At 39.5% G+C, this 14,023-nt stretch overlaps 1 protein-coding gene across 2 annotated transcripts; it reads left to right on the top strand.

Annotated features, from left to right (window-relative positions):
• The first annotated feature begins 1,112 nt into the window (after window positions 1–1,112).
• Window positions 1,113–13,891, top strand: zgc:172136 (uncharacterized protein LOC566376 homolog). 2 transcript variants are annotated; one of them, XM_061789503.1, is made up of 14 exons: window positions 1,113–1,277; window positions 4,403–4,558; window positions 4,665–4,755; window positions 7,845–7,924; window positions 8,449–8,525; window positions 8,660–8,855; window positions 9,773–9,928; window positions 10,075–10,140; window positions 10,940–11,008; window positions 11,087–11,261; window positions 11,342–11,626; window positions 11,962–12,084; window positions 12,182–12,246; window positions 12,429–13,891. In XM_061789503.1, the coding sequence occupies exons 2-14, from the start codon at window positions 4,481–4,483 to the stop codon at window positions 12,639–12,641; spliced, it is 1,674 nt and encodes a 557-aa protein (XP_061645487.1). In that variant the 5' UTR covers window positions 1,113–1,277; window positions 4,403–4,480; the 3' UTR covers window positions 12,642–13,891. The 2 variants fall into 2 exon arrangements, with proteins under 2 accessions (XP_061645487.1, XP_061645486.1); XM_061789502.1 differs by having other exon boundaries at window positions 12,351–13,891.
• The last annotated feature ends 132 nt before the right edge of the window (window positions 13,892–14,023 follow it).

Here is a 14,023-nt window from a genome sequence, read left to right as displayed (position 1 = left end):
TTCATCTAAGATGGACTGATGCAAAGTGGAAAAGTGTTCTGTGGTCCGACGAGTCCACATTCCACATTTCAAATTGTTTTTTGGAAATTGTGGACGTCGTGTCCTCCGGGCCAGAGGAAAAGAACCATCCGGACTGTTATGGACGCAAAGTTCAAAGGCCAGCATCTGTGATGGTATGGGGCTGTGTTAGTGCCAGTGGCATGGGTAACTTACACATCTGTGAAGGCACCATTAATGCTGAAAAGTACATACAGGTTTTGGAGAAACATATGCTGCCATCCAAGCAACGTCTTTTTCATGGACGCCCCTGCTTTTTTCAGCAAGACAATGCCAAACCACATTCTGCACGTGTTACAACAGCGTGGCTTCGTAGTAAAAGAGTGCGGGTACTAGACTGGCCTACCTGCAGTCCAGACCTGTCTCCCATTGAAAATGTGTGGCACATTATGAAGCGTCAAATACTACAACGGAGACCACGGACTGTTGAACAGCTGAAACTCTACATCAAGCAAGAATGGGAAAGAATTCCACCTACAAACCTTCAACAATTAGTGTCCTCAGTTCCCAAACCTTTATTGAATGTTGTTAAAAGAAAAGGTGATGTAACACAGTGGTAAACATGACCCTGTCCCAGCTTTTTTGGAACGTGTTACAGCCATAAAATTCTAAGTTAATGATTATTTGCTAAAAACAATAAAGTTGATCAGTTTGAACATTAACTATCTTGTCTTTGTCGTGTATTCAATTAAATATAGTTTGAACAAGATTCACAAATCATTGTATTCTGTCTTTATTTGTTTAACACAACGTCCCAACTTCATTGGAATTGGGGTTGTATTTGTAATATTAAAAAATGAGCCAATAATAAGTAAATGACACTATAAATTTCTAATTATGTACCAAGTAAGGCTTCCGCAAGCTATCCCATACATGTGAATTTTCAGTATAGCAATAAAACAAAATATTTAAATCGTCAATATACCATACCTCCAATGTATCAATCAAGGTTAAAACACGTTCTAGAACTTTTTGTTTGTTTGTTTGTTTGTTTTTCAAATAAAATATTGAACGTAAAAGACCAACACAGTTCCACACCCCCTCAGTTGTTTGCAATGGTACAGTCCAAATCTGCTTCTCCAGGCTGTGGTTTCGGAGGTTCTACACACACGCTACATTGTAGTGTCGGGTAGTTCGGATTCTTTTAGCATATGTATATATTTAATTCATTTAAAAACAAAGCCACCGCCGGAGCCAGCCTCTCTGACATGTGACACCCGGTGAGTTTCTGCTGGTTTACGTCAAGTGTATGTAGAGTTCGGTGCACTTGTTGCGCTCCAGTTGGACCGTTTTACTAGCATCTTGATGTTACCGTTGAGTCGAACCGTTTTGATACATCCCATACCACTACTACTACTTTTATTGATCATTTTCAATTCTACCTTCATACTCAAACCTATATTGCTCTTCTACACTTCTCAATTTATACAGTAATATAAGTCAATTTAATTCGCTTTTACGAGTTGAATGTGATGCTCTCTTTTGACAGGTGAAGTTTTCCCCCTAAACTTGTGTGTGGGTTTGTCATGAGTTGGCCTTCAAAAAAAAGCTGGACCATTCAGTAGGTTTGTTTTTCCAGTAGTAGGGATTATAACAGTCTTGGAAGGGTATTAAATAAGCATGCAGATGGCAATTGGCACGTGAAGTCAGCTTTGATCCTGGTCATCGACTAGCTGGGGGATTTCTCAGTCTACATTGTCTGCACTGAATGTAAACTTAGTTCAGATGGTCACATGCATTCACAATGTACCCAAATGTAATCTGGATTTCACTTCATTGCCTGCATCTAAATTAGATTAGAAAAAAAAAAAAGTTCCTGACAGGTGATTAATAGAGATCTCACATTTAGCAGTTGGCTGTTTTCTAGGAGTTCCACAGTCCACACCTTTGTACGCCCCCAGTAGGGCTTCCTTCTCCATCCTTTTCGGTGTAGGAGAAAGTGGGTGTTTTCCCATTGGAGGAATGTTTAGAGCTGCCAAGCTACCCTTTCAGCTCTTTTCTTCCTTTCTTATGCAGTATTGAAAGTTGCGTCTTGTATTTCTTTCTAACTTCTGGCCAAGGTCACACGATGACAACATCGAAACAAATATGAAATCAGTGAAATGGAACATGAAATACTGCATCGTCATCAGTTCTGTCAGGAACTAATGGTCTATCCACTTGCACTTGGAGAGTGGGAAAGTTTATACTCCAAAGAAATAAACACAGCAGGGCTCTGAATTGATGTTGAAGATTGAGCCAAAATAATCTCATAGTCCAGTTTGAACTAGTCAGTATGAGATTCCACCTGTAGTTATGTTTTTTCCCAACCCAATGTAGGCAATTTCCTGAGAAAAGCTTTCGTTTGAAGTAATATGAGAGCTTAGTGAACTAATACTGCTCATTATTAAAATATATATATATATATATATATATATTTTTTTTTTTTCTCCCCTGTGCTTTTTCTTATTAACTATGAGTGCACACAGACGGTGTACTTGATTGTTTTGAGGAAAAAATATATATAGTTGAAAAGCCATATTTTTTCTCACAAACTCACTGAATTATACAGTGTGTGTGATTTGATACTAGTGCGTTTCACACAGCATTTTGAATGAATGTGTGTCGCCTGATCATGACTTGATTGAACTTGAAAATTTCATTGTGTGACTTGTGTGACAGATTTTCATGTTACTGGAAGTTCAGGTTTTTGGACGTCTGTTTGTCCTGACACCGCAATGTGAGTGAGACTCTGTTTGAACATGTCCATAAGTCAAATTTGGTAAGACTATGTTCTTACCTCTTAGTCTGAAACTGTTGTGTAAAGAAAATACTGTTTAAAAATAAATACAAGTTAAAAAGACCAATGGCAACATCCCTACATTTGTTTTGTAATTAAAAAAAAATGTAAAAAAATATATATATTTATATATATATATATATATATATATTAATTACAAATGTTAAGTATGTTCATTTAAAAAAATCTTTTTTTTAAAAATCTTTTCTTGGAAGAAGTAGGTTTACGAGCAGGTGGCTCCAGTTTCAAATGATATGTTCCCGCTTGCTTTGTTTCTCCTAACTGGTTATTGTCCAGAGCAGGTTTTAAAGGGATCAGAGTCGGCGCATGGCAGTAATTAAACTGATTAATTTACCCTAAGACTTTAATCAGATGAGCCTTGTACCAGTTGGGGTTTGAGGGGGGTTAACGTAGTGGGCCTAACTTCACGTGAGGCTACAGCCTACCTCTTTTTTAATACAGTGGAACTGGAACCTCATGTTAAATAGAATGCATTCCGAGATAATTTCTCCCTTAGGAAATATGTAATGAAAACAGAATTAAATCTGCTCCAGGATCAAACCTGCTGCCATATTGTAATCTTTATTTAATGTAAAGTGACTTTTTAACATTATTAGTGGATGCATGAAAACTTTTCAAACACCTTGTACTGTGTGAGGAGGGGAAAAAGAAGCCGTGACACAGATGTGCCTCACACATCAATATTCTTTTAGCTTTAACTGTGACAAGTGTAAAAAGAAGTAAACCACCACTACAGTGTACAATCATTAAATTCAAACACTAAATTTGATAAGAAAACAAGCAGTAGTCTTTTGGCAGCTAACTACTTAGTGGCAAACAGTGTTTTGCTCTTCTCTTCTCATGGTCTTTTCTTTAAACCCTTTGCTCCTTGTAGAAAACAATATCAAAGGCAAACCCCATTTACAGAGTTAATCCTCTGATGCTCACGGAACTTATTGTAGGTTTATTAAGATACACTGAGGTCATGGTATGCTGAAGTCTTGTGTGATGTCATGTATGATGACAGAGTTTGTTTGTTGGTTTTGTTTCTTTTCAGGCAAATGCTTTCTAGAAAATTGCACATACAGTAGTATGAGCAGGGTGTCCAAGTTTTTAGGCACCACTGTATTCATCCCCATTAGTTACTGCACAAATACATCTGATATTACTTACTTTAATAGATTTATTTTGCCTCTATCTGTCATGAACTCAGTGTTAAAATGATTTGAAGGTTGAACTAGTTCACATTTTTGTCCTTTTATGCACTTATTTAGTTAGCTGATGAATTGGCGCAATAAGCATTCGTGCGATAGCCTTCTGTTGGATATGCTTGGATAAGTGATGTTGAAGCCTTCTCTCTGGGCAAGCTTTGTTGAGATAATCCTCGTGGTGGATTAAGTACTGATGCATTTTTTAACCCGCTGACACACTGGACAGTAAATCAATGAAATAATAGAGTATCAAAGTAACAGAAGACTGTTACTCAACAAATATTGAACTATTATTATTATTATGTTTTTCTTCCTTCTGCTGATCTCACTCTGATGACATCTTCTTCTTTTTAAGATCTGATATGGATGAAGTGTATGGATCAGCTAAACGCTTTAAACAAGGATAGAGTTGTGATCAACACAAGGTGTCACAATGACTTCTTCAGTAAAGCAGCAAAAAAACATTTGTGTAGTTCTTCCCAACAAACACCAGCTGGAGATCACTGTCGGGGTGAGTTTGCCTCCTAGTTATGATGATCTGCCTCTCAAAATAGCTTTTTTCCTCTAAAACGGTGGCATTAACCTAAACATTGTTCTCTGTGGTTGCCATGCTCCAGCCAAAGGCCACAGGGCAGGATGTTTTCAATCAGGTGGCAGAACTTCTTGGTATCAAAGAGATGCACTTGTTTGGCCTCACAGTGGTCCGAGGTAAGTCCACTACATACTGGGTTTTCAAAACGTGAAATACAATCACACCATACAATGAGGTTTGTAGCTATGCATACAGCCTGTTTAATCCAGTACGGTGCATGTTTTACTTTTCATGTTCGATGAATAATAAAAGTAAAACTACTAGGGATGTAACAATATCTACAGCTCACGGTTCGGTTATATCACGGCATTAATGCCACGGTTTGATAATTATTTTGATATTGTGAGAAAACTCACAAGTGGAGCCAAGATGCGAACGGGATGCTTCGGCAGCAACACAAGGAGAGCCGACCCATGCGCCTTCCTGGTGGCAGCCGCCGCAAACCAGGATGAGGGCTTCGCAAAGCGGTGTTCCACTGGCAGCTAAACCTGGCCCGTGAGTCTGCGTGTGCTGAGACGCCGCCGCGAACAACAAGACGTCTCTGGCCCACGATTGAGAAGCAACACTGACAGGCGAAGTAGTACGTTGTAGCAAGTTGCAATGCTTCTGCATTCCTCCCAATGCAGCCTTTCGGTCACATGAGCCAGTCAGCCAGTCGGTGTATTTCTCGTGACAAACACAAATGGTTACATGGGTTACGCTAGCAATCAGGTGCGTTTACACTCAAATGAGGAAGTGAAGCGCACTCGCAGCTTGGCTAAGCGGCGTGGCTTCGTGTAGCCAGACCAAAACTAAATTTGAAACACAAGGCTCATTATTTTATACCGAGACAAGATCAAGGCGCTATCGTGAATATTGTTACATCCCTAAAAACTACTTTTCAAGTAGAATGTATTTTGTACGTACAGTTTATTTATATTTAACTTTTTTCTTAAAGTGCCATATATTTGCAAAATGTATTCAAGTACCATTTTTATGTAACGTGCTTTTAATTGAATCATTATTTTAGTAGATTTAGAATTTTTTAGGAATAACACATCTGTCTCATTTCTTTTATTTTTTAACTTGGGCCTACTCCATGACTGTATTTTAATGTTTTTCATTATGGTACTTGGTGAGTTAAGTACATTATTTTTTTCAGGTGGTACTTGTGAATGGGGAGTCACCATTGTAGATTCATGACGCATGCATGATGTGGTGTCAACCATAAATCAAGTTGTCAAGTCTTTTCAGATTGAAGGGGGTTTGCAATTAAAAAAAAACAACAACATTTTGTCATTTTTGTTAAAACTGTTTGTATGAGCTGAAAGTAGTACAAGAGTAAAATGATGTGTGAAACAATCAGCCCTCTGAGCTCATCTTGTAACTCTAATTAGATTTGAAAGAAACGACATCACCCAAGGAAACAACCAATCAGAGACAGAAGGTGTGACTGACAGTCAATCTTGTGTGCTCACAAGCACACTCACAACGGGCATGCCCCCGTGGCATCGCGCTGTAACGCTGTTACAGTACTAGCTACGTTAGGCTTGAGGAGATTTTCTGAAACTATTACAGAATAGCCACCTGCAGTTAGCAACAAAAGTGAAAAACAAGGAATTGGGAAGAATGAACAAAGGAGATTTCCTTCAGATTTTTGATTGTACATTCCGAACAATAAAACTTCAAACATGTAGTGTAACAGTGAGGCTACATTCAAGTCTTGCAGTTTTAAAACGGTAAACTACCCCTTTAAGCCATATCTTACTATGCTTTCCATTCTTATTTTACTTGTCGACTAATCGCTTTAGACATATTGTACTGAGGAGCAAAGACATACTGTATACATGTGTAACACTACCATGTTAAAATATGTTCCATGTTGGGTTGTATAGTTGTCATTGCACTTTTCTTCTTTATCACTGGTGGCATCCCAAAAAATACAAAAATCCCAAGAAAAAGCAAAACAAACGCCTGTTCATCCTTTAGAGCAGGAGTGTCAAACTCATTTTTGTCACGGGCCACATTGTAGTTATGGTTTCTCTTGGAGGGCCGTTACGGCTGTGAACCTATATGAATGTATGATCGCTTCATATTATTACATGTACACATATTTATGGATAGCTACTTTTAAAATCAGAAGGCAGTAAAAACTTTGTTCGACTACAGTATTATATAATTTATTTAAAAAAGAGCATCGGTAACAAACAAAATGCTTGCAATATCGCAATATTTTTAAAAGTGAAGGCAATTTTCAATTTTGGCATTTTAGCTGGATACACGAAGTAGATGCACATGATTTGGTTTCGCGGGCCACATAAAATGATGTGGCGGGCTGAATCTGGCGCCCGGGCCACCATTTTGAGACCTGTGCTTTAGAGGCTTACTGAACTGAAGTCGATTTTCTTACAAATTTGCTGAAAACCATTAACTTTTCTTTTATGTCTCCTGGGTCTACACAAGTGAATGTTGTAATCCTGAGTGGCCTCTGAGCCATACTTTCCTCTATTATTTCTTCCTTGCTTGCACAAATGCATTGAGATGCCTTTAGAATCTTGTATGACTCACCTCTGGAACAAGCAGCCTTTTGTTTTTGTGGTGTTGGTTCAGCGATCACTTGTGCCTGGATTCCTGCAATATTAACTTCATTAAGCCCGGAATGCACCCTGCCATTCCTCCCCTTCATGGTGGGGAGGGAGGGATTGATGAGCAGGGTGGGAATCTGGGGGGGGGAAAGGGACAGAGTGGAGGTGGGGGGTGGTCTTGTAATGACTCAACGCTTATTCAAAAGCTTGAGCGGTGAATGAGTCACAGTGGTCCAAAAACTCCTAGGAATTGATGGATGTTGACAAGAACAAGTTGTGAAACAGCTTGCCGAACATTATTCAGCTATGCAACAAAAGAGATAAGGTTGACGAAAAAGAAAATGCCCATGTCTTGACTCATAGGACCAAGCCGAGACTGATACCGTCAACTTCTTTTCAGCGAAGCGTTCAGATTCTCTACAGAAAGGGAATTCAAACATCACAACATATATATTGCTAAAATTGTACTAATTAGCATAAACCGGCAAGCTGCCTCCCTCACTAACTAAGGAATAAGGGTTCCTTTTTGTCTTTCACCCCAATTAGGCCCATTGTTGGACACATTTTCTGCCTGGTTGAATTTTTGTTTTGTTTGCCTGCTAACTGTCTGCTTGTTTCCTGGTTGTCTTTCTTCTGCCCAGACAATGAGCACATATTTTTAGACATGGAGGAGAAGTTGACCAAGTACTTACCCAAAGAATGGAAGCAAGAGTCTGGAAAGGTGAGCGAGCTTATGAAAGTTTACAAACGTGTAGTATAATAAAAGCACCACTGTCCCTTTTTTTCCGCCTGTGGCACTACTTACCGCAAAGTATATAAACGGCTTGAGATATATGTCATGCAAAATACTAATAAGAATTCATAAAACTTTAAATTACATTGGATTTGTACTCATCAGGCCACTATTATTTTTTTAACGCACTGTTTTATTTCATATTCATATTTTTGGCAAGTCAGTAGTACTGTACTCAAGATTTTTTCCAACATAATTCAAAAGACCGTTAACAGTTTACATTTTATCTGACCTTATAAGTGGAACATGAAAAGTTGAACATTATGGTACGATTATGTTATGATCATAAACAATTAGTGGTTGCCCAGTGTGATACATGATGGTAGTCTACAATCTAAATTTCTAGTTCTAAACTTGAGACTCATCCCATTTCAGTGGCATACACCTAAAAGTTCCCAAAACTCATGGAGGAAAAAATGCAAACTAACACCCATGTGTATTTGGTCCCATAGGGTTTAGAGAAGAGAGCCTTTCCTTTAGTGCTCTGCATTAAAGTGCAGTACTATGTTGAAAATGGCAGACTTATTAGGTATGTACCCTCACACGTGTACCTCTTCTTGACAAGCTTTCTTTCATACGTTATTACTGCTGTACATCTTCCATCTTTATCCACCTTGTGCAACCCTCCCGTCAATGTTTTCCTTTCTTTCTGCTCGGTACCAGTGAACGCAAGGCACGCCATCTGTACTACTCTGACCTGCGCGAGCGGGTGTTGCGCTCGGAATGCCGTCAACAGGAGGAGGTGTACTTCCAGCTAGCAGGTTACGCCATGCAGGCGGACCTCGGTGACCACCAGCTGCCCAGGGAGGGGGAAGAGAGTGCCCCTTACTTCCAACCTAAGGAGTACTTTCCTCCATGGGTATACATACAAGGGTTTTTTTAATTTCAAATTTCATTTTACTGTATATTTCAATTTGTTTCACCTTTTTATAACCAAGTTGCCGGCAGACGCAGATTCTCAGATGATTGTCTAGATTTGAACAGCCAGTCAAAATGTTTGCTGAAGACATATTGTAGAGGTGTGAAGGAGTCAACAATATGGAAATTTGGCTATCACCACACCAAGGGAGTTTCCATAATCTAGCCACCCATATATTTTGTGTCTTGCTTATCCAGTTCGGGGTCACCTCAGGGGCTAATTTCAAGTGAATGGTGACCTGGAAATGAGTGGAGATTAATCTCAGCCTTGCTGTATAAAGTGTATCATGTATAATTATATAATGTGTGTGTATAATGTGATTCACTACACTGCTAATATAATAGTGCACAAAACAACACAAACACAACTGAACATTTACAACAAGATTGCAGACTGCACATATACGGTACAAAGATTACGGTCTAGCCATCCATTTTATATACCGCTTATGGACACTAGGGGCACGGGTTAGCTGGGGACTGTCCTAGCTGACTTTTGGGCAAGAGCCTGGGTACACACCTTGAACTGTTCACCAGTGCCACCCAATCGCAGTGAAAACAATTGCTAACTATTACAATTATTCCAATATTTTAGACTAATTTTAACCATTTTCCACTTGTGATCCCCAAATTGTCATCAGGCATGCATCTTTACAACAAAGATGTACTAACCACTCCAATTGTTTAAATTGTTTAAGCCAGACAAAAAGGCCAAAGCTTGCTTTTAAGGTTAAAAATGTTATGACTATTTAAAATTTATTGTCGGATGATTGGGATAGGGTTGTTTTTCTTGTAAGAGTTTTTTGCTTTTAAAATGTGTACAGATATTACAGTTGTGATTTTCTTCTGTTTCTCTAGATAATAGCGAAGCGGGGACTGAACTATCTCCTCTGCCATGGCCCCAAAGTGCACCAGGACCTGTGGGGCATGTCAGCTCGTGATGCCATCCTCCTCTTCATCAGAGAGTCATGTCGACTGGAGGATGTACCAGTCAGATTTTACAGACTGCAAAAGGTCACAAGTCAAGGACAAACCCTTTTAACTGTTCCTAGCTGCCATCCAGTGTTTAAAAGCCAGCTAAAATGGAGGCTTAGCCAGATTCTCAGTCTTATCTGTTCTTCTCAGATGCTTCACTGACATCTCATCATTCTTGTGTCCAGGACAAGAAGCAAGAGAGGGGAACGGCGGTACTCGGCCTGACCCTGAGAGGAATGCAGGTTTATCAGGTACGTGCATGTGCGAATGGGTTGGTAATCCCCAGTTTGTATGTGACCTGTGCAAAAGGGAAAATCTGAATTTACTCAGAGATCCCCTCTTTGGATCCATGGGCCTTTAAAAGCCTGAGCAGACGTGTGAGGAATGTGTGGGGTTGCCACCAGCAACAGTGCATCAGCAGATAGGAGGTGTCTGCCAAATGCGTCACTTGTTTGATGTGTCCATCAGGGACCATCTGGGGGGGATTAGGGCTTTTGGGGTCTGGCTGATTAAAGGTCCAACGGACCGTGAGATACTATAAGACACCCTTGGCCTCTCCACGTTTAAGAGGCCTAAACAAAATAGACGCGTAATCTCTCATTTTAATTTATAATTACACACATTACACACCCTAAAATATGTTTTTACCACATAAATGAGGCTGTTTTTTTCCAATGCTGTTTGTTTGTTAATAAGGTTATACAGGAATTACTAAAATAATTTCCACAGAAACCTATTTGAACACAGTCTAAGGAATACATTTTGATTAATCTTTTGTTAACAGAGACAGACCGTGACAGAGTGAGAATTCTCCACATTTGTCAGAGAACACTGCATTATCCTCATAAAACAAAGGCATACAGTATGCAGTTGATAAGTATCTACTTATGAAGGTATTGATCAAAATTAGGATTTCTCAGCCTTTTGATGGGTCTTCCCTCGACCTAGTGCCATAATAGTTTTTTATGTAATGTCATCAGTACACGTTGAATTGTGCAATAATCTTCAACATTTTGTAGTGTATTGAAAAGGTTGTGTTTGTCACTCCAGGAGGCAAACAACATCAGACAGCTGCTGTATGACTTCCCCTGGTCCAATGTGGGACGACTCACCTTCCTGGTAATCGTTTCTATCCTCCGATTAAGAAAGAGGGATTATTTAGTTCACATTGACTGTTTACTGTCTTTTTCTGCTCAGGGAAAGAAATTTGAGATCCAACCGGATGGTTTGCCATCAGCCAGGAAGCTTGTTTACTACACGGGATCGTCATTCCGCTCTCGACACCTCCTCTTGCACCTGAGCCGCAGTCATCGCATCTACCTCAGCCTCCAGCCTGCCCTCAAGCACCTCCGCCAGCTGGAGGATAGCGAAGGTACGAGAGGCACAATTTACATCAGCGACCCCTAATATCGCATTGTTTATAACCCAAATTTTTTATTTTCTTTGTTTTAGAAAAAAAACGTTACAGAGAGTCTTACATCAGTGATGATCTGGACTTGGACCCACCAGGCAGCGAGAGCAGCCCGGGTTTGTCCCGTATCTCCACCAGCAGCTCAGGCATAGAAGCTGACGCCCGCCAACACAGCATCTCCACAGAAGTCACCTCCATGGAGGAGGAATCAGAACGGCAAGCAGAGAAGTGTTCCTGCTCCACAGCCAGCCAAGTCAGCTCCTCTACGTCTGGCATCGGCAGCGGCAGGAAATCTCATACGAAGGATCAGGTGTGGCAAGAGGAAGGTGAGACGTTCATGCACCCACACCCCATATGCGTTATTCAAATTTATGAAAATGCTGGAAATTTCCTCTTTTCAAGGTTTGAGAATGATTGGGAAACGCTTGAATTTCACAAGAAATAGCTTTGTGAAGCTGCTTGACATGAAAAAGCATTTTGCCATAGCTGGAAAGTGCAGTCAAATCATAAAAATTTAATTGACATTGGAACCTGGACCTGTACACTTTGAGGAAATGAGATAAATTCCTCTACGTTTTGTCACAATATCCATTTGGAGGTGAAATATGTCAGTTGGCCGCCGCCATGCTTGATTTTGATACAACCCATTATTGTTTTCCAGAAATGAAGGCCGATGTCAGACAGGAAGTTCTAGCGGATTATCCAGCTGAAATGTTCCAGCTGGCTGATCTTCTCGATGGTGTGTCCGTGGATTGCACACTCTCCTCAGAGACAAAATTGCCAGGTGTGAATATTTATGATGTTAGTGCAGTTCAGTAGTGCGTGTTTTATTTAATTTCTCACATATTAGTATCTCACATTGAATTGCATGTTTGTTACAGAGAACAAAGTGTGGCTCTCAGACAACAATGAACATCTCCTAAATGTAGCTAGCACAAGTATACAGGTATGTTTTTATTTCTTGTCAAATTCTTTTTTTTTTTTTTTTTTTAATAGACACATTGATCATGTTTGTCTCACTTTTTTCCCCCACATTTTTTATTTTTTTAGGATGTGGAAACTAGATCGCATGCTTGTGTGGACCGGCACAGCCACAGCCTTGACGATGTTAGTTTGTTCCCACCTCAGGCACCCCTGGGGACCACACTGCCAGCGGATTCCTCACACAGCTACACTTTCGGCCTCTCAGACACCTCAGCAGACACAAAGACGCCTGTTGTTCCCGACTATTACCCTTTCTTGCACTGCCAAGCCAAACCTTCCTTCTACGGTCGCAGGTCTACCAACTGCCTGTCACTGGACCTGCTAGCAGACGAACAGTTCCTGGAGTTCATTCTTTGAACAAACACAGAGGTCCTCATATTTGCCTCATTTGTGTGATGAAGGTTGTCTACAGAATCTGTTTGTTTTTAATGTGGCCTAGGTGACAAGTGGAGACCTTATTTTTGTGTGTATATTTTCCTCCTACAATTCTTTGGAGGAGGTCCCAGTTTATTTTTTTTTTACCAGAAACATTTCTTTGTCAGTGACATATTTATTGATTTTTCTATGTTTTGTACATACTACTTGCATTTCATGACATTTCAGCTTATCCATGCAAAGATATTTGATCAAGGCAAATGTATTTTGTTTTGTGTGCCAGCAATCTCTTGAAAGGTTATTAAGGGCAAAATAACTTTTTGTTATACTCTCTTGGATATTCATCAGATGGAATCTCCATTAATCTGTTAACTGTAAGAATATTTAAAATGATCTTGTTATATGCCGAGAACATTCCTGACCACAGTGCCAATGATAATTTTCCTCAGTATCTTGTTTTCTTTTTTAAAAACATTTAACACTATTTTTCTACAGTGTGCTTGGTCATCCCTTTCCTATTATTCTGCCTCAGCAAATGTAGCTACTGGTGTGGAAAATGAAACTTCTTTACAGCTTGTAAACCATTCATCCAAAGTGTCCACATGCTTAAACTCTTTTACTATTTTCATAATTACAACAGAACTGTTTGCAAAGCTTTACTTCTGTAATTGTGACATTTATAATCAATCTGCAGTATTTTTCTATTATGTAACCTCCAAACAAAGAGCCTTTCTGTCAAGCTATTTTTTCCCCAGAATATTTTCACTGTTTTGTAAATGCTAATTAGTATGCAAAAGAAGAACTTAACCCAGCATGAGCTCACTGAGAAGGAATGCCAGTGATTAAACACTTTAACTCAATTCTGATAATGTGTTACCAACCTGCAGGTTATGACCAATGCTCTTGCATTTTTATCTAAAGCACAGTTTTTTATTATTATTGAAAAAATCAATTTTACTCTGTGAAATGTTCTATAATATGATGCACATGGAGGCAGAGTATACTGTATATACAGAAGAATGCACATTCTTGTAGCTGGCCTTTAATCTTTTTCACGAGACTTGTTGACCTACTGACCTAACTGGGATACCATCCTTATCCCTCGTGGACTGCTTTGGTCATGTGACAGCTGTAATAATGGGAGAGGTCTGCCTGGAAGCTTTTTCTTCCAGACGGTCTTCCTGGGAAAGAACTTTCCAGATAAGCTTTTGTTATTAAATACCCACACTGTTGATTAGTTCTCAAGTTCTTTCATATAAATTACGAAGACTGATACATTATACACTGCTCACAAAATGTTAGCGATACATGACTTGCAGTTGAAATTTCAAGGTGAACCTAAAATGCACGATAACCTTTACAGG

This window comes from Phyllopteryx taeniolatus, chromosome 11 (assembly GCF_024500385.1).
Source record: "Phyllopteryx taeniolatus isolate TA_2022b chromosome 11, UOR_Ptae_1.2, whole genome shotgun sequence".
NCBI lineage: Eukaryota > Metazoa > Chordata > Actinopteri > Syngnathiformes > Syngnathidae > Phyllopteryx > Phyllopteryx taeniolatus.
The sequence above is the reverse complement of the archived record's forward strand: the minus strand, read 5'-3'. Positions and strand labels throughout refer to the sequence as shown.

What these genes read in the sequence shown, in the direction of transcription:
- zgc:172136 (XM_061789502.1), top strand. Translation starts at nt 4,481, where the DNA reads ATGACTTCTTCAGTAAAGCAGCAAAAAAACATTTGTGTAGTTCTTCCC. An exon ending in CCAGCTGGAGGATAGCGAAG is followed by an intron (nt 11,262 to 11,341) that starts GTACGAGAGGCA and finishes TCTTTGTTTTAG; the next exon opens with AAAAAAAACGTTACAGAGAG. An exon ending in TAGCTAGCACAAGTATACAG is followed by an intron (nt 12,247 to 12,350) that starts GTATGTTTTTAT and finishes TTATTTTTTTAG; the next exon opens with GATGTGGAAACTAGATCGCA.